The following is a 17143-nucleotide window of genomic DNA, read 5'->3' as shown; positions in this document are numbered from 1 at the left end:
ACACTTCATCATCGCGTTCGCACCTCATCATCGCGCTCGCACTTGCACAGTAGCTGATCGACGATCCCTGCAGATCCTCGTGCCGAAGTTGCGCCTGCCAATCGGTAAGATTCAATTATGTTCGGACCGCACCGAGGTCAGCAGATCAAGATAGAGCGCTTCTCGATCAATCGGCGATTGGCCGATCGCGTCGCCGCTACGTGGGAGCCGCGACCCACCGAGCGTCTCGGACTTAGGACAGCGCGCGGCACTTGACTCTGTCGCTCCCCCTTCCTTCTTTCATCTGGCAACCCCTCCTACAACATGGTCGGCACCCTGACTTTCCAAAACCTTAGCGCGACCTTGAAGAAGTTCCACAAGGACTCCGGACTCGCAGCGGCTGGCAAGCGACCCGTCACCCCATTCTTCTGCGAGGATCCGCCGGACGCACTGGAATGGCAACCCGAGGAGATGAAAGCGCTGAATAAGCTGATCAAGGCGTTCGTCGACGAGCGGTGGACTCTCCAGGCCGTCGAGGTCGTCATCCAGGACCACATCATCGTGCGTGAATCACAGGCCCATCGAGCGCCGCCCTGACTGACATGATTCCACAGACCGATGACTGGTTCACAGTCCTCGAGAATGTATCCATCACCCGGCTGCCTTATGTCGAGGCGGCCATGCAGTATGTGAGGTCTACCCGCGAAGGCGAGGTGCGCACTCTCCAGCGCGTCCTCATCGACATGAAAATCGAAGCTGTCCCTTCAACCATCACCGACGACTTCACCATGCCCCACCTCAACATCTTTATGCCATGGATAGGTAAGTCGTCCCAATTGACGCATTTCGCGCAACTAGCTCATCACACGTTGATTCACAGCCGGTGATCGGTTGAGGAGTGAGTAGCGCATAGTAGCACTCATCTATGGGCTAACATGCGTGTGTGTGCAGTTTCCAACGTCCTTGAGCCCGACAGTGATCGCAGCGTCTCACCGGAGTCCGACCGCCCCGACAGCCCTGCGCGCAACAGCGCCGCTCCGGATGAGGGGGAGGCAGTGGACGCGCAGGTCGAGGATGTGCTGGGCGACGACGCGCAGCTTGAGGATGCGACGGGCGGTGACGCGCAGGTCGAGGACGCGCCGGGCGAGGATGCGGATGGGGCAAAGGACGCGCTGGGCGACGACGCGCAGGTCGAGGACGTGCTGGGCGACGACGCGCAGCTTGAGGATGCGACGGGCGGTGACGCGCTGGTCGAGGACGCGCCGGGGGAGACTGAACCGGGCGAGGACGGTGAGGACCGCGATGACCGCAACGACGACGACGAGGCGACCGGTGAATACCTCGCACGACGTGCAAGCCCCGCCACGACTGACATCCATGCAGCCCGCCTGCAACACCACCCGTATGCGCAACGCGCACGCGAGGCCAACGAGGCGCGGGAGCGTGAAGACCGACCCGCCCTGCCCCATACGAGCGCGTCGCCTGTTGACGGCAAGGTCGAGGTCGAGGCGGCAGATGAGAGCGAGGTCGAGGTGGAGGAGGCAGATGAGAGCGAGGTCGAGGTGGAGGAGGCAGACGAGCTCGTCGACAGCGAGGACGACGAATCGCCGACCGGACCCAAGGGCAAGGGGAAGGCCCGAGGGGGAAAACGCATCAGCAGCAATTCGGCGCGGAAGGCACGGGCAGCAGGCAAGGGCAAGGCGTCGGCCGTGCCCAAGCGTGAGGACCCGGAGGTGGACAACTCTGCGCCCAAGTGGGAAGGGCAGTGGACCCTTCTCATGCCCGCAACTGAGAAGAACGACAACGTGCACGCGAAGGTGAGTTTCTGTTACGACAACACGTACTTCGCTAACTCTCTTACAGTTCATGGGCAAGTGGCGATGTGCGCAGTGCAAGAAGAGAGGCGCCACCGAATGCGTCATCCGCGGCCTCGGACGCAGGTGCGTCGCCTGCATCACCGGGCATAGATCTCCATGCGACATTAAGGTAAGTACAAACCTCTCTGCAAAACCGTTTAGGACACTGATTAAAGACTATGAAGACCTACTACGAAGCAGAGGCCGTCTACGTGAACGACCAGAAACACGGTCGATACGCTGACCTTCCCCCCGCGCGCTCGACCACTGCCCCCACGACCTCAAAGATCAACCCGCGCAAGCGGATGGCGGTCTCTTCGAGCGAAGAAATGTCGGACAGCCCGGGCGAGGACGACATCGTAAGTCGCACTCCACAAAGCGGCAAGGCGAAGACGGCTGCGAAGCCCAAGACGAAGGTCGCCGCACCCGTCTCCAGGACGTCGGCGAAATCGGCGACGGCCACGCCGAACAAGCGCAAGAAAGTCGACGCCACGCCGGAGGCCAAGCCGTCATCGGCGAAGATATCGGCGCGCGCATCAAAGCCTGGGCCGTCCCAGAAGACGGCCGACAACAAGAGCACGCGCGCCGAGGCAAGGGAGACGATAACCATCGACTCTGACTCCGAGGATGACCAGCCCCTACGCGCCTTAGTTGCCGGTGCGGCGAGCAGCCCCGACGCTCCCGAAGACGCGATGGATATCGATGAGCCGCAGGTCGTCGACGGCAAAGGGAAGAGTAGGGCGGGCGACCTTGGGCAGCTGCCCGAGGCGGTCCAGAACGACAGCGAGCCAGACGACCACGGTTCCCCGTGGCACGGCGATCGGAACGCGGTAGTGACGATGGGCTGGCTCGGTACGCGGTGGAAGGAGCTGATGGAGCAGATCCGGGACCGCATCGAGGACGAGGTGGAGAGCGCGGTGGGCTACCACGTATGTATCCGCCTTGCACTCATTATCATTCCACTAACGATGCTCTCACACAAGATTGCGAAGATGCAAGCTGCGTCCAGCAAGCCGCAGGTCCCAGCTCACCAACCGCCCGAGGACCTGGTGCGCCGGCCGGGGTGGTACCCCAAATACGACGGGCCGAGGCCTACGCCCATTAACAACCTGAAGACCGAAATGCTCGCGTCGAGGACCTCGAACGCGGCTGCTCCCTCTTCCTCGAGCGGCGCTGCGCGGTCGTCCTCAAATCCCACAGTGTCGAGTTCTAGGAACGCCGCAGCGTCATCGTCAAAGGACGACATGGCCGCATTCGCGCCCGACACCCCGACCCCGAAGCAACGCGGCGGCGGCTCGACAGCTTCAGCGTCGCGCAAGACCACGGGTGCCAAAAAGGCGGTCCACAAGGACTAGGACAGCTCGCGATGTGTGATTGTACGGACAAGGTTGGTCTTGATAGTATGTACATACACAAACGCCGTGTCTTGCTGGGCTGCGTCCCATGTCTTCTGGTCTCTAACGCTATCGCACCGTGTCGCGTGTCGTCAGCGCATATCTTGTCATACTCGTATTGTTCTCGCTCGCTCGTCGTCGCTGCCGTGTACCCAGGTCGTACTGTATCATACTGTTGCAATGTCATAACGTGTACCATGTCAGCTGGCGTGCCCCGTGTATATGGATGTCAGGGGATCTCGCGCGGGTGCGCAGGATCCCCTGGAACGTCCTCAGTACATGGTGCGGCGCATACATACGGGTCTGAGGGGATCTCGCGCGGGTGCGCAGGATCCCCTGAGACGTCCTCAGTGCGTGGTGCAACATACACATATGACTGTCAGGGGATCTCGCGCGGGTGCGCAGGATCCCCTGTGACACCTTGCGTGCGTGGTAAGACATACAATATGTGTCTGAGGGGATCTCGCGCAGGTGCGCAGGATCCCCTGTGACGTCTTGCGTGTGTGGTGCGACACATACATATGACTGTCAGGGGATCTCGCGCGGGTGCGCAGGATCCCCTAGGACGTCCTCGGTACATGGTGCAACATACACATATGGCCGCCGTGGTACGCTGACGCGACACTGCATTGCGTTATGCGCGGTGCGGAGAAGTCCCTTCGATTGTGGTATACCAAACGCATCAGCCACTGCCCAAGATAGACGGATACTCTATGCTACATGTTCAAGACAATACTCTGTACTACAGTTGTCTACTTCCGAGCACGCTTCGCCTTCTTCTGCTTGTCTCGCGACCCTTGGGATTTGCGCTTGCGACCACCGGAAGGACCGGGCACGGAATCTACAAAGAGCTTGAGTTTGACAGCAGCTGCGGGGAGGACAACTTACCAGCAGACGCGTTCGTCAACGCCGCGGACTTGTTAGACTCAGAGACCACGCTTTCCGAGCCTGACCTTTGGGAACGCTGACTAGGGTCCGGTGTCGCCTCACGAGAGTCCGAGTCATCTTCTAGCGACTGTTTCTTGAGCGCATCCATAGTTTTGCCCTGTATGATTCTATGAGTACCCCGTAACCGTGCGAGGACAGGATGCGCACCTTATGCTCGCATCCAAGCTTGTGTACGCGGCATGCCACGCACCTAGGCTTTCCGCCATCTTGCGGGACACGGCACTCAAGGTAACGCTTTTTGATGCATTGCGCGCACATGCCGGGACCGCAAATCTGGCCGTCCAGCACATGAGCGTTGTAAGGAGCAGATCAAGAGAAACTCACCACAATGTCGCCCGCGGGCGGAGGCAGTTTTGCAGGCCGCGCAACCGACGCTCCAACTTGGAGCGGTTCATCCATCCTTTCAGGCGCCCAACCTCGCGCTTGCAGGTTCAGGTACAGCTCCTTCGATTGCGCTGCTGCAAGCCGCTCCGCGTCAGTGACAGCCTCATCCCTCACTCGGTACACGGTGAAGCCGGGGAAGTCCTTCTCCTCGCCGAATTGTACTGGGGTTGCCGCTTCAGGCAGGGGTGCGCCGTATGTCAACACAAAGCGGCAAAACAAACCGCAAGCATGCACGTACCGTGCAGTCGATCGTTTGCTGTGCAACAACAATGTACACCGAACGGTTAGCGGGCACACTAGTATACAACCCGGGGACTGACCCATCCAAATGTCGAGGAAAAGGTCCGCCGCCCGCTCCATGTCCTCGTCGGTGTGCGTGTCCGCCTCAAAGTAGAACGGCTCACACCTGCGCCATTTGACAAAGTAACGCCGCATGCTGAGATCCCGCGGCCATGCGCCCTCCTTTGGTGCGTCCCAGCAAGCCCAGTCAAGGACTAGCTGCACGAGGTGCGGAATCTGCTCGTCCTCGGGCAGCGCTTTGAGCGCATCAAGAACATCGTCCGTCTGAACAAGTCAGATCACACGTTCTGGTCAAAAGATCATGTAGACGTACGAGGATATGTTGCATGACGATCTTCTTGAAAGCGTCCCAGTTGAACGGCCCATTATACAGCACGCGCAACGTGCGGTTCAACTGTAAGAGCACCGGTAATGTCCAGTCGTCCGTGGACGGCAGCCGGTCGGTGAACTGTAACATATCCCGTCTACCGCTAAAACTGGGCCGACGCTTGACGGCCTCGCGATAGTACTTCCCCGTGTCTTCATAAGTCCATGGGCCAACCATGCTGGGCGGTGGGCGGCTCGTCCGACGTGGCAGATGTTGAGGTCGAGTGCAGGTACAAGGGCTGCAACGAGGAATGCGAGAGAGTGATATCGAAGCGAGGCCGCGTAGGCGAGAAACGGTCAAGAGCGAGGTAGAATCTGACCGACGGGATGCTAGCCAGGTCAAGCGCGCACGCCACACCGGCCGTCCGAATTAGACGCTGAGCGCGTCGCACAGATGGCTGGCCACGTCATATGACCGTGTTCCGCGGGCCGTGTTCCGAAGCCACTGTGGGCGCACCTGGTGGATGGTAAGGATGATGCGCACTCGAGACATGGTAAACGTTGAGACCGGAGGTGTGGATGCACGCGCATGGCATCAGGCAGCGGCGCCATGTCAATGTAATAGTCCGGGTATTTGCAAGAAACAGATTGCTAATTCCTCGCATTAAACGGAGTGCTACCACGATACTACAGTAGTGTCACGCACAAACGCCCTTCAAGACCGGGTATGCTTCACCTCCCTCTCCTCCTCAGACAACGTGTCTGCTGTGCGCTTCGCGCTGCCGGACGCGCCAGCAGACGACGACGGACCTGCACTGGAACCTTGAGAGACCGATGCCTTGGATAGCGCGCGGGGCGGGTTGAAGAAGGCTGGGTCCGCGCGCGGATCAACCAGCTCGGTCTATCTGTCCCGTGAGTCTGTTGTGCCAGAGATATCCTGTGCGCACGAACCTGATAGGCGCACTTGATCTTGCGCACACGGCACGACACGCACTTGGGTAATTCGGTATCGTTTGGAACACGGCATTCGAGGATGCAAGCCTTGACGCATTGTAGGCACATGTATGGCCCGCGAATCTGGTCACCTAGCGCATCAACAGCAAATGCAGAGCACAACCCTGTAAACTCACCACCGTGTCGTTCTCAGCCGGAGGCAGGTTCTCTGGCCTCTTGTACGACCTGACCTTGATCCAGGCCTTCATCTGCAACGGCGCACCGCACCGCCACTCCTGGTTCAGGTATGCCTCCAACGCCTCCGCCGCCTCGCGTCGCTGTTCGTCCGTGACATCTTGCATCCTCAACTTGTACTGCGTCACCCCAGGGACATCCTCCGCCTCGCGATACTGCACAGGTGTGTCCGCTGTACATGCGCGCCAATCGTCATACTCACACAACCGACCAAAGAGGAACAAACGCACCATACAGACGGTCATTGGCTGACCAGCGGGACACAGTGAGCGCACGCACACACGAACACGGTGATGCACTCACCGATCCACATATCCAGCAGAGCGTTGGCCGCCTGCTCCATGTCGACGTCGGTCGACGTGTCCGACTTGAAGTTCAGCGGCTCGCAGTGGCACCATTTCATGAAGTAGCGGCGCATGCTCAAGCCCGGCGGCCACGCTCCCTCCTCCGGCGGGTCCCAGCAGGCCCAGTCCAGGACGAGCCGCACAAGGTGAGGCAGCGCGACGTCTTTCGATAGATTCTTGAGCGAGTTCAAGAGGTCGTCCGTCTGACGCACGTTTGACTCATATCATCCGAGACACTGTGAGCATGCGACGCACCATGATGTACTTCATCAACAGGACCTCCGTCGTCTCCCAGTCAAAAGGCCCATTGTACACACCACGCAGGTTGCGGTTGAACTGCTCAAGCAGCTCAGCCGTCCACTCGTGCGTGGGCGGCACCTGGTCCGTAAACTCTAAATGTTTGCGCGTGCCGATGAAATCCACGCGTTTCTTCACCGCGGCCCGAAAGTACTTCTGCGTATGCTTCTCCGTCCATGTGCCGACCATGGTAGGTGTTGCGTGTAGAGATGCGATGGGCCCGCGGGCGTGGACAAGCGCGTGATGCGGTGTTGCCAAGATTGATGAACGCGGCGAGAGCAGGCAAAGATGCCGAAAGAAGCGACAACGGAACGATGAAGCGCGAAGTGGACCAACAAGCGCCTACCGCTGTACGCGTCAACAGATCATATGATCGCGTCCCCAGGGGCCGCCCAAGTGTCGCGCTCGCGTGCGTGTCTCACATGACCGTGTGTGGGCTACGCATGTTTGCCTTGCGCTCCAAGATGATACCGGGCGTCATCGTCGGTTTCAACTGTACCAACTTCACCATGTATGCATCACCGTTCATATATGGGTGGGGCAGTGCCGAATCAGGACTGCAACGCAACCGAGGTAAGACATTCCCCAAACGTCCGCGCCTCGCACTCATCCAAGCTCAGAAGGAGATACAAAACAGGCACCGGAACCGGTGTCGATTTCCAGCGTGCGAACTCGTCCTCTCTACATAACTGTTTCCGCCGCTGTGCCTACTGACATATGTTTGGTGGCAGTACATTACGGCTCACGAGAAATGCTCAGTTTGCACATGTCTTCAGCATGCTCGCTGTGATGTGCTTCCGGGCTCTATGAGCTGCTCCCAATGCGTTGACTTGGGCGTCCAGATACTGTGTACCGTGACCGTGGTGAGCATCGCATTTCTCAATGAACATAGCACCGACCAGGTGTGCTTGGGCAGCAACCATCGAGGGCACGCATGTGGCAGCGCGTCAAGAGTGAACCAGCCTACTACCTCAGCCACCACTTCATGGCCAATCTGCAATTGGTTTTACACGCATGGGAAGCCCAGCGCGCGCGCCATGCGCACGCTTATGAACACTTTCACCACACAGTATACCCGCGTCTTTCCAATCCGCTCTCGCCGCTCTACGAGAGCGATAAGACGGAGTATCTTGAGATTTACTATAGTTGGAGAGCGGTCAAAACAATGACGCTCATGCTATACGCATACGATGGAAGTTACAGGCGCTTGTTACAACGGCTCAGAGAGCAGCGCGCACGTCAGGAGGCACGTTCGAGACTTCGCGTATGGTCTTACTAGTAGAGTACATACTTCTTCTTGTGGAATCCAAATCAAGATCATGTGCGTCTATGTATGGATATGCGTGGCGCCCCGCGCACGTTCCCGCATCTGATCTATCAGATATGCTGCAGTGGCCGGCGGCACTTGTACTCATTGTTCGACTCCGATGACTGCGATAAACCTGCCGCAACACACCGGTAACTTGATGTCAGCTATGATATTGACCGGTTGCATTGACACGCCACATGCGCAGCAGAGAGTCGCATGCGACGGGAAGTGACGGTCGTGGTGCGTGGTGATGTCCCATGACAGACGCGTCCAAACTCACGGTTAGCATAGCGTCGTGCGAGCGAACGATGTATACAATGTCAGGCGTCAAACGCAACCTACTGCGCGGTGCGCGCACATGAGGTGATCTGCGCACGTTGCACTGATCATGCCGGTGATGATCCCTGCTCGTTCATGGTGAGCTTGCGCGTCCATGCATTCATGGATCTGCCATATCAATCAATGTTCCTCAGGCTCGGAACAACAATCCAAGGATGCGCACCGCATAGTACATACTACTGCGCATATTGCCACTTGTATAAATAGGCGCATTGGCGCAGGACTCTGCGCATGCGCAATACAACGTCGCGACATCAATGCGGATACCGGGGTGCAACCACTGATTTTACCGTGTGAATGCAATACTGCTCACTGTGGCCGAACGGAGGTTCGTACCGCAGGAAGCGCCCGCCGCCACACAACTCACATGACGCAAAACATAGCACTCGGTATGTCAGGTGCCGTCTTCTCTTCTCAAGTCGCTGCCATGTCCAGCTCCAACACTCCCCAAAGTGTGTCTGCCGGTGGTAGTGGAACGACGTGCGAAGCCAGCGGTGAGTACCGAGCATTTATATTCCAAGTAGCGGACTGACCATTCTCAAGCCGGTGAATACTTAGCGTGCCCGCGCCGTGAACAGCCAAAATCAGTACGGACCCCTGCTAGTTGTAGGTACTCAGTGGCGTCCAGGGCTGACTCGCTACCTACAGATGCATGGCGCCGACCGGTGTGCAATGTGCATCTTCCACCGCAGTGCCAATTGCGACGTACGTCCAAACTCGGAGACATGCGAGCAGTGCTTGACACGCGGATTGGGAATAATGTGCACGGTAGCGGTGAGTGTCCATCATGTCGGTATCTGGGTAACCCTCAGACTAACTGTGCCTGCACCGGCAGTCATCGTGGCCGCACAGGATGAGTGCCGCGTTTGACAATAACCCACACGAGTACATGTCGGCCGAGTTCATGGCCAAATTCATCAAATTTGCGGCTCCGTACGCGGGTAGGGTACTAGAGCTCATGGGCAAGCGCATGGCGTATACCTGTGAGGCTGACACTCAACTCGTGATACGCGTGGATCAAGTTTGGGACCCTAAGGCTCTGGAGCGTTACTTGGATGAGCGGCGCGCCCGCTTCGACGCGATCGTATGTGAGCAGAACCTCATGGATACGTTATGGCCAGTGATGGACCAGTACATGGGCTTGTACAAAAGGGAGGCAGAAGCGATCGCCCTTGCGGACATGTTAGAGATTGAATTGAACGCGGACTGGAATCGTTTCATGTCCTAGGCATCTTAGTATCTGTATCTCTGTCTAATTTTGAGCGGATCTGTCGTTTGTACATGGGACATCGGGGTGTGATCGGCAATTCCCAGATTAGCGATAGCCTTGTGTGTGTCTATGTACGGACATCTGTAGCGCTCAGAACCGATCACTTCATCACACACAATCGATCAGATTGATCTGACAGCTTGTTATCGTGTCTCAGATGCTGCGGCTGCAATGTGCATGCACACTGAGACCATGTGCGTGCATTATGTTCTCAAGCATTGGGAAGTGAGGTGATGCTGCGCGCTCGCGTGAATCCCAATAATGTATGTGCGCATACTACGAAACACAGTACTCCTCCAAGGGGATCTTGCGCGGGAGGGTGGGATCCCCTGTTACATGGTGCGCGCAGTACCGGAGACAATAGGTTACTTTGAGGAACCTAAGGCATGGTTCGCGATGCTGACATGTGCTTGAGGGGATCTCGCGCACGCGCGCGAGATCCCCTGGGAGACTGTGTGTACTACGTTTGAGTACACGGACGCGTCGTGCGCGCGTACCCTTTCTAGGGGATCTCGCGCGGGTGCGCAGGATCCCCTGAGACCCCATGTGCGTACGCTGTGCGGGTACATGGAGGTATCATACATGCATATACTTTGTAGGGGATCTCGCGCACCCCTGGGGACTGTGTGTACTATGTTTGAGTAAATGGATGTGTCATGCGCGCGTACCCTTTCCAGGGGATCTCGCGCGGGTGCGCAGGATCCCCTTGGAGCCCATGTGCGTACGCTGTGCGGGTACATGGAGGTATCATACATGCATACCCTTTCCAGGGGATCTCGCGCAGGTGCGCAGGATCCCCTGGGAGCCCATGTGCGTACGCTGTGTGGGTACATGGGGGTATCATACATGCATACCCTTTCTAGGGGATCTTGCGCGGGTGCGCAGTATCCCCTGGGAGACTGTATGTGTACAATGTTTGAGTACATGGATGTGTTGTGCGCGCGTACCCTTTCTAGGGGATCTCGCGCGGGTGCGCAGGATCCCCTAACACATGGTGCGTGGTGCGTGCATGGCACATGGGACTGGCATATGTCCCAGGGGATGTCGCGCCAGTGCACAGACCCCTGACATTCAGTACTGGATGTTGGTCTTGACGCAGTCCACATAACTGGTGTTGAGAGGTGCGCAGGGGATCTCGCGCGCCCGCGCGAGATCCCCTGAGACATGTAGGTGCGGCCCGAAGTCAGCACTTGCCTTATATGGTAATGGCCCAAAAAGGAATTACCATATAAGGCAAGCTGAGGGCACGCTGACCCCCCCTGGACTTAGGTGAAGGGGGTATAATGCGTGCTCGTCGGGCTTGGGCCGGTCGGGCGCGCATCCGGTGTCCGTGCGGTCGTCGTGCGTATGCTGGACGGGCTTGCGTGCAGCAGGCGGGTGGTGTCTGTCGAGCTGTCGCGTGTCGTACCTGAGCGCGTCAGGCTCTAGCCTGCTGCGCCCGTACGGCGGGCTGCTGCTCGGCGTGCTTGCGCGCGTGGGGCGTGTCGCCATGGGGCTGCGGCTCTTCACGCTCGCTCGCTGCGGGCTTTGCGCGTGCGTGCGCGGCGAGCCCGCGTTCGTCCGGCTTGTGCTCGTCGAGCTCCTGCGCGTCGTACCTGGGCGTATCGGGCTCTGGCCTGATGCGCGTGTACGTCGGGCTGTTGCTCGGCGTGCGTGCGCGTGTCGGGCGGGTCGTCGTGGGGCTCTTCACGCTCGCTCGCTGCGGGCTTTGCGCGTCCGTGCGCGTCGAGCCCGCGTTCGTCCAGCTTGAGCTCGTCGAGCTCCTGCGCGTCGTACCTGTGCGCGTCGGGCGGGTTGTCGTGGGACTGGTGCTCGTCTCACTGCCTCGCGTGGCGCTCGGGCCGTCCGTGCGCGGCGAGCCCGCGTTCGTCGGGCTGGTGCTCGTCGCGGTGTGGCTGGGCTCCTGGGGCGCGCGGGTGCTCTCGCTCGTCCGCTCGGGTAGTTGGTCGTCAGAGGGCTACGTTCGGCGATAGGATGGTGGACTCACCTGCGCAGACGGCCGTCCCTGCCGCCACCTCCTTTCCCTAGCTGCTCTACTCCCCTCCCCGTGGCCGCTCGACGCTCAGTCTCCGCGCGCGCGGTCTTCGGACGCGCGATCTTCAGACGCGCGTCCGAGCAGCCGAGGGACGCAATTGCACGTCCCACGGGCCAGGTTCTGAGCCCGGCCCTTGACGGCGGGCTCGTATGGCGTGTGGTTGAGGGGGGTGGTCGTACGAGGGCGCGAGGGCGGCAGGAGGAGGGTCGGACGATGCTGGGCGGCGGCTTGCACGCGCGCACTTCCCGTGGCCCGTCTGTTGCCGACGGGCCCGGATGTGCTCTTGTGCGCATCGCGGCGGGTCCTCTACAGGGTGCGGCAGGGCGCGCGACGGGAGGGGCGTTGGAGATGGGAGCAGGAGGGCGACGGCGGCTGGCAATCACCAGGCGCGGGCGAGAGGCAGAGGATGAGAGGCGGCGGGCGACGCGGCGGGGTCTGGTGGGTGAGCCGAAACAGACGGGAGCGGGTACGTACCTTGTCCGCAGCTCCACCGGCCAACCCTGCCTCTGGGACTCTCCCCCGACGGTCCAACGATGCACTTAGTGCATCGCTGGAGCCTGTCGATCGCCGGTTGAGGGCCGACGCTCGGACGCGCGGCCGGCCGACCGAGGCGGACGCGGTTGCGCGTCGTGCGTGCCACGTCATGAGGCTGTCGCTCGTCGACGCGCTCGCGGTGCGTGCTGTAGAGGGGAGCGGTAGTTGGTGGCGCGAGGGAGCCGGTGTCGGAAAGGAGAGAGGGGCGTTACCTGGCATTACGGGTCGCGCGGGTTGCGACGCGCGGCCCGTGTCTTGCTGGCGAGCGTGTGCGGCGGCGGCCTCGGGGTGCTGTCGACGTTGCGGGTGGGTGTGTAGAGCAAGAGGGTGTGGCGGGCGAGAGTGAGGCGGCGTAGCGGTACACAGGGAGGAGGGTAGGAGGAGAGAACTCAGTAGACGACGACGCGCGTTCGGGGTTGAGCGCCCGCCCGGCAAGTGCCGACGCGCGCGCTCAGCGCCAGCGCGATTATTCCTCGACCTTTCGCCCACCTCTCGCGCGCAATTCTTGCGGGCGTTCTCTGTTTTCTTCACGCGTTTGGTGCTTCAAAGATTGCTGCTTCGATATCAGGTGAGTATCTGTATTAATTTCGGGTTTTTTCGTGGCTCACAAGCCGGTACAGCATGGCTAGAACTCCTACCCCAGTACCATCAAACCCTAAGCCCACGGGTGATCAGCCTACGAATGGTGAGTACCGTCTTGCTCTGTTCATTGTCTGTTCACTTACTCTGTCCCAAGTCCCAGCTGACACGTTGTTCCGAGTACAACCTCGACATAAGCGTGCCGTTCTGGACAAGTCGGGCCAGCCTTTGGCTGTCAACATAGGTGAGGATGACATTTGGCAAGGAGCATTCGACAACAATGGATCTCCGCTTGCTGCTGGGGCGTCGTTACCGGAGGAGGACGTAAGCATTGGTTTCCGTCTGTTGAATGGAGACGTAATGACTCGTATTTTTGTAGGGGTCACCGGGTTTGATAACAACCCAGCGGGCTGTTCCGCAGGCTGGATCTGTTGGTCCACCACGAGTGTCCAAGCGTCCACGGACTTCGACACCGCCGCCCGACACTTCAACGGTGCCGCCCGACGCTTCAACGCTGCCGCCCGACGCATTGACGCAGCCGCCTGGCCCTTCGACGCCACTGCCCGACCCTGCGCCAAGAGCATCGAAGCGTACACGACGTGCAACACCTGAGTGGACTCCGACGCCTGCTCCGACGCCTGTTCCGACACCTGCTCCGACACCTGCTCCGACACCTGCTCCGACGCCTGCTCCGACGCCTGCTCCAACGCCTGCTCCGATGCCTGAACCGGAACGTGCACCGTTTCCAGCAGCGGTGATGCGGCGAGAGCGGTCTGTCACAGTATGTGTTATTCTGTTGAGCCGTGTTCATGCTAAGCTCACGTTGCACCAGCCGGAAGAATTCAGTCGTGAAAGACTGAGAAAGAAGGGTCGTTTTGTACGTGTGCTTTTGTACATGGTCTACATCAGCTGAATTTGTCTTTAGAATAAGAACACTGAGGCTCATGCTCGAGACCATACGGCGGGGATGGCTGCTGCAGCTGAGTCTAACAAGGCTGGGTCGTCCCTAGCAGATCTCGAAGCACGCCGCAAAGTCCATGTCCACAATGCAGTGCCTCATGCGATCTCGAGTCAGGCTTCGACTGCGCTCTCATGGACTACTGAAGGGCCTACAACTGAAAAGTGTGAGGCTGTTCAGTGTCATCGTTGTGAGTCTTCAATTTGACATGTGTCCTATGTACTTATGTGCGAAGCGAGGAGAACGTTCGATGCCAACGATGTTGTTGTTGTGCGTCCCCGCCCGGGAATCAGGCGGAAAGATGTGAGTCCTACTTGTTTGTCCCTTCTGTACCATATACTGATTGATCAACCAGGGGTCTGTCCCAGAGAAAAAGACCTTTACTCACTGGGAATGCCTGACTATGGGAGCACGCAAGCACTATCAGAAGACTGAGGGCGGCGGAGTCGTTATCGACAAGGATCGACTCACACTTGACCGCAGCCTGACCGGTTGGCAGATCACGAAGATTGAGAAGAGCATACAGCTGATGCGCGAGACGACTCGAGAGAAAGGACCGGCGCGGACTGATGAAGAGAAACGGAAGGCACGCGCGGCAAAGAAGCATAGGCGCAAGGTTGAGAAGGAGGCTCAGAAGAAGGTGAAGCGTGCAGATCGTGCTGCTTTGAAGGCTGCAGATAAGGGGAAGGGTAAGGAAGTGGCCGAGGATTTCAGTGGTTCAGATCTCAGTTCACTCCCAACCTCTGATGAAGACTAGCCTTATTCCCTGTCTGTGTTACATTAGGGCTTGCTAATCTCCTCATACTGTACATATCGTGCACCATACACACATGCCCACTCATTCCCTATGCTCCCCACTCATTAGCCCATCTCTAATATCTGTGCCTAGTTATACTCATTTATAATGCCATACACTCTCATAATAACCTCCCTGTGTGTGAACAGAGCACGAGAGTGGGCCACACAGCATGCCGAAGCTCAACAGATATATTGATTGTGTTACAACAGCTACTACTGTACAATATACACACAAGGCTCACAGATGGCGGGTCAGACAGCAGTGACTGCATGTACAGACACTTGCGGGACTAACACTGAGTGACGGTGTGCTCACACACAGCAGCACTGTACTCAGACATGCCGGCGTTGTACTCAGACGACACGCAGCGGGGCTGGCGAACAGCCACGACGCACTCACACACAGCGGCAGCGTGCTCGGACACGGTGACGGCACACTCGCATACGGGAACTACACTCACACGGCGGCGGCGCGCTCAAACACGGCGAGGGCGGGACTCATACATGGCGGCGGGACTCATACGGCGGCGGGACTCATATGGCGGCAGGTCACCACACATGGAGGCGGGCCTCACACGGCGTTGGGTCTCACATACAGCGGCGGGCTCACGACGGGCTCACGACGGCGGCGCGTGGCTCGCCGACGTCGAGCGGGGCGTGCTGAACAGCAGCCGCGATCCGTCGAGCTCGCCACTGGCGCACTTGTGACGGCGGGGCGGGGCTCCAGGACGGCGGGCGGGCCTTGCTTGCGTCGTCTCGGGTACGCTGCATGCATGAGGGGCGCGCCTGGACCCTCTGACGGTCCGGCCGTGCTCAGAGGGTGTGGGAGTGGGGAAGACGGTGAGGGAAAGGAACTTACCTTGATGGCAGCTCCTCCGGTCACATCCTCCCTCCCTCGGACCTAACATACATCCACCGTGGCTCCAGCGACGCACTTATCGCGTTGCTGGAGCCAGTAAGGGCCGTTTGAGCCGCAGTCTTCGGACGCGCGGCGGCCCGACGATAGCGAACGCGGTTGCGCGTCGCGTCTGTCACGTCACTAGCCCGTCTCTGCAAGACGGGCTCGAGGGGGTCGGTCTTGAGGGTCGGTGGCCGTGGGCAAGGGCGAGGGAGGGCCGAGAAAGGAGGGGAGAAGGAGAGGAGCGGCGGCGGCTAGCGAGCTGGGCGCGTTGCGCGCCCCGTCTTGCCGACGAGCTCGCGCGGCGTATCCTCGACAGGCGGTAGGCAGCGCAAGGCGAGCGGGAGAGGCGGGGGGTGGTTCTGAGAAGACGAGAGGGGGTGGTGCCGGGAATGCGGGAGGGTGGGGAAGGATGGCGGCGAGAGAGGAGGGATGGCGGCGAGAGAGGAGGGATGGGGGGGCGGCTGGTCCCTGTCGATCGGGCCACGTCAGCGCGGGCGTGTGGGGCTTACGAGCCTAGCCGCGCCGATGTTGAGGTCGAAGGGTGGTCTGATGGGGCGAGGGAGGCGCGAGGGAGGGGGATGTGGGCGACATGGCAGGTGGTGGGTTTGCCGCGCGCAGTGACCACGTTACCTGACCCGTCTCTTGTCGACGGGCCCGGGCACATGTCGCCGAGGGCCTTGTCGAATGCAGGGTGGGCGGGAGCGATTGGTAGGGCTCGCCAGCCGCTTGGCGTTTGCGCGCGTCGAGTTCGTGGGTGGCGGGGGCGTCTAGCGGAGGGCGGGGCGACGCTGGCGAGCTGCGTCCCGACTCGCCAGCGGGGGAGTCGCGCGTAGCGCTTCCCTGAGCGGCGTAGCCGAGCCTGTTGACGGTCAGGTCGTGGTGGCAGAGGGCGGAGGGGGGCGCGGGTAGCGGATGGGCCACTCACCTTATGTATGGCCCTCCTGGTCGAGTCCGGCCTCCTATCTGCCGGTAGGCTCTCCACAGGGGCTCCAGCGACGCATTGGCTGCGTCGCTGGAGCCGGTCGCGGTCTTTTGAGCCGCGGTACTGGGACGCGCGGCAGCCCAACCTGGGCGTTGCATACGCCACGGTACGAGCCCGTCTCTTGACGACGGGCTCGCAGGGTCGTTGTCGAGGGTCGGGTGCTGATGCCGAGGGCGCTGCGTTGTCGGAACGTGGCACGGAGGGGAAGGCGAAGGGTGGGACGGTGGTGGGACAGGCGATGAGCCGGGTGGCTATCGCGCGCGCCACGTCAGCACACGGGCGGTGGTCGGACGGGTCGAGGAGGGTAGGCGGTGGATGGCCGAGCGAGAAGGGCGGCGGGCAGGGTGGGGCTGAGAGGGTTAGGTGGTGGGCTGGGTGGCTGCAGCCACAAGTCGGCGGCGCGAACGCTCTTGCGCGTCGCGATTGCCACGTCACGGCCCGT

General features: G+C 60.0%; 6 protein-coding genes across 6 annotated transcripts; 4 read left to right on the top strand and 2 right to left on the bottom strand.

The window, feature by feature from the left end:
* The first annotated feature begins 154 nt into the window (after positions 1-154).
* Positions 155-3431, top strand: C8Q71DRAFT_912250 (uncharacterized protein). Its single transcript, XM_047929186.1, has 7 exons — positions 155-540; positions 594-801; positions 860-877; positions 931-1796; positions 1843-1965; positions 2021-2764; positions 2819-3431. Exons 1-7 carry the CDS (start codon positions 304-306, stop codon positions 3188-3190), a joined length of 2568 nt encoding a protein of 855 aa, XP_047772271.1. The 5' UTR covers positions 155-303; the 3' UTR covers positions 3191-3431.
* A 379-nt stretch (positions 3432-3810) lies between these two features.
* C8Q71DRAFT_912249 (uncharacterized protein) lies at positions 3811-5594 on the bottom strand. The gene is made up of 7 exons (XM_047929185.1): positions 5175-5594; positions 4882-5125; positions 4800-4817; positions 4502-4734; positions 4325-4450; positions 4118-4274; positions 3811-4070 (listed from the first exon to the last, which is right to left on the bottom strand). Exons 1-7 carry the CDS (start codon positions 5403-5405, stop codon positions 3982-3984), a joined length of 1098 nt encoding a protein of 365 aa, XP_047772270.1. The 5' UTR covers positions 5406-5594; the 3' UTR covers positions 3811-3981.
* C8Q71DRAFT_793146 (uncharacterized protein) lies at positions 5579-7363 on the bottom strand. The gene is made up of 7 exons (XM_047925452.1): positions 6955-7363; positions 6659-6902; positions 6586-6603; positions 6298-6527; positions 6119-6244; positions 5874-6068; positions 5579-5818 (listed from the first exon to the last, which is right to left on the bottom strand). Exons 1-6 carry the CDS (start codon positions 7183-7185, stop codon positions 5883-5885), a joined length of 1035 nt encoding a protein of 344 aa, XP_047772269.1. The 5' UTR covers positions 7186-7363; the 3' UTR covers positions 5579-5818; positions 5874-5882.
* Positions 7364-7430: 67 nt separating this feature from the next.
* Positions 7431-8326, top strand: C8Q71DRAFT_793143 (uncharacterized protein). The gene is made up of 4 exons (XM_047925451.1): positions 7431-7569; positions 7617-7660; positions 7728-7856; positions 7913-8326. Exons 1-4 carry the CDS (start codon positions 7440-7442, stop codon positions 8273-8275), a joined length of 666 nt encoding a protein of 221 aa, XP_047772268.1. The 5' UTR covers positions 7431-7439; the 3' UTR covers positions 8276-8326.
* Positions 8327-9037: 711 nt separating this feature from the next.
* C8Q71DRAFT_793138 (uncharacterized protein) lies at positions 9038-10020 on the top strand. Its single transcript, XM_047925450.1, has 4 exons — positions 9038-9138; positions 9188-9231; positions 9293-9418; positions 9480-10020. The coding sequence occupies exons 1-4, from the start codon at positions 9072-9074 to the stop codon at positions 9870-9872; spliced, it is 630 nt and encodes a 209-aa protein (XP_047772267.1). The 5' UTR covers positions 9038-9071; the 3' UTR covers positions 9873-10020.
* Positions 10021-11403: 1383 nt separating this feature from the next.
* Positions 11404-14777, top strand: C8Q71DRAFT_728562 (uncharacterized protein; the record flags this gene model as incomplete). Its single annotated transcript, XM_047921966.1, is given in 12 exon segments — positions 11404-11541; positions 11660-11852; positions 11981-12415; positions 12435-12578; positions 13033-13051; positions 13095-13168; positions 13226-13386; positions 13442-13843; positions 13895-13939; positions 13988-14210; positions 14256-14323; positions 14376-14777. The coding sequence occupies 12 exon segments, from the start codon at positions 11404-11406 to the stop codon at positions 14775-14777; spliced, it is 2304 nt and encodes a 767-aa protein (XP_047772266.1).
* Between the last annotated feature and the right edge of the window lie 2366 nt (positions 14778-17143).

The sequence above is a fragment of the Rhodofomes roseus genome (assembly GCF_022264815.1).
Source record: "Rhodofomes roseus strain CIRM-BRFM 1785 chromosome Unknown C8Q71scaffold_58, whole genome shotgun sequence".
Classification (NCBI taxonomy): Eukaryota; Fungi; Basidiomycota; class Agaricomycetes; order Polyporales; family Fomitopsidaceae; genus Rhodofomes; species Rhodofomes roseus.
The sequence above is the reverse complement of the archived record's forward strand: the minus strand, read 5'-3'. Positions and strand labels throughout refer to the sequence as shown.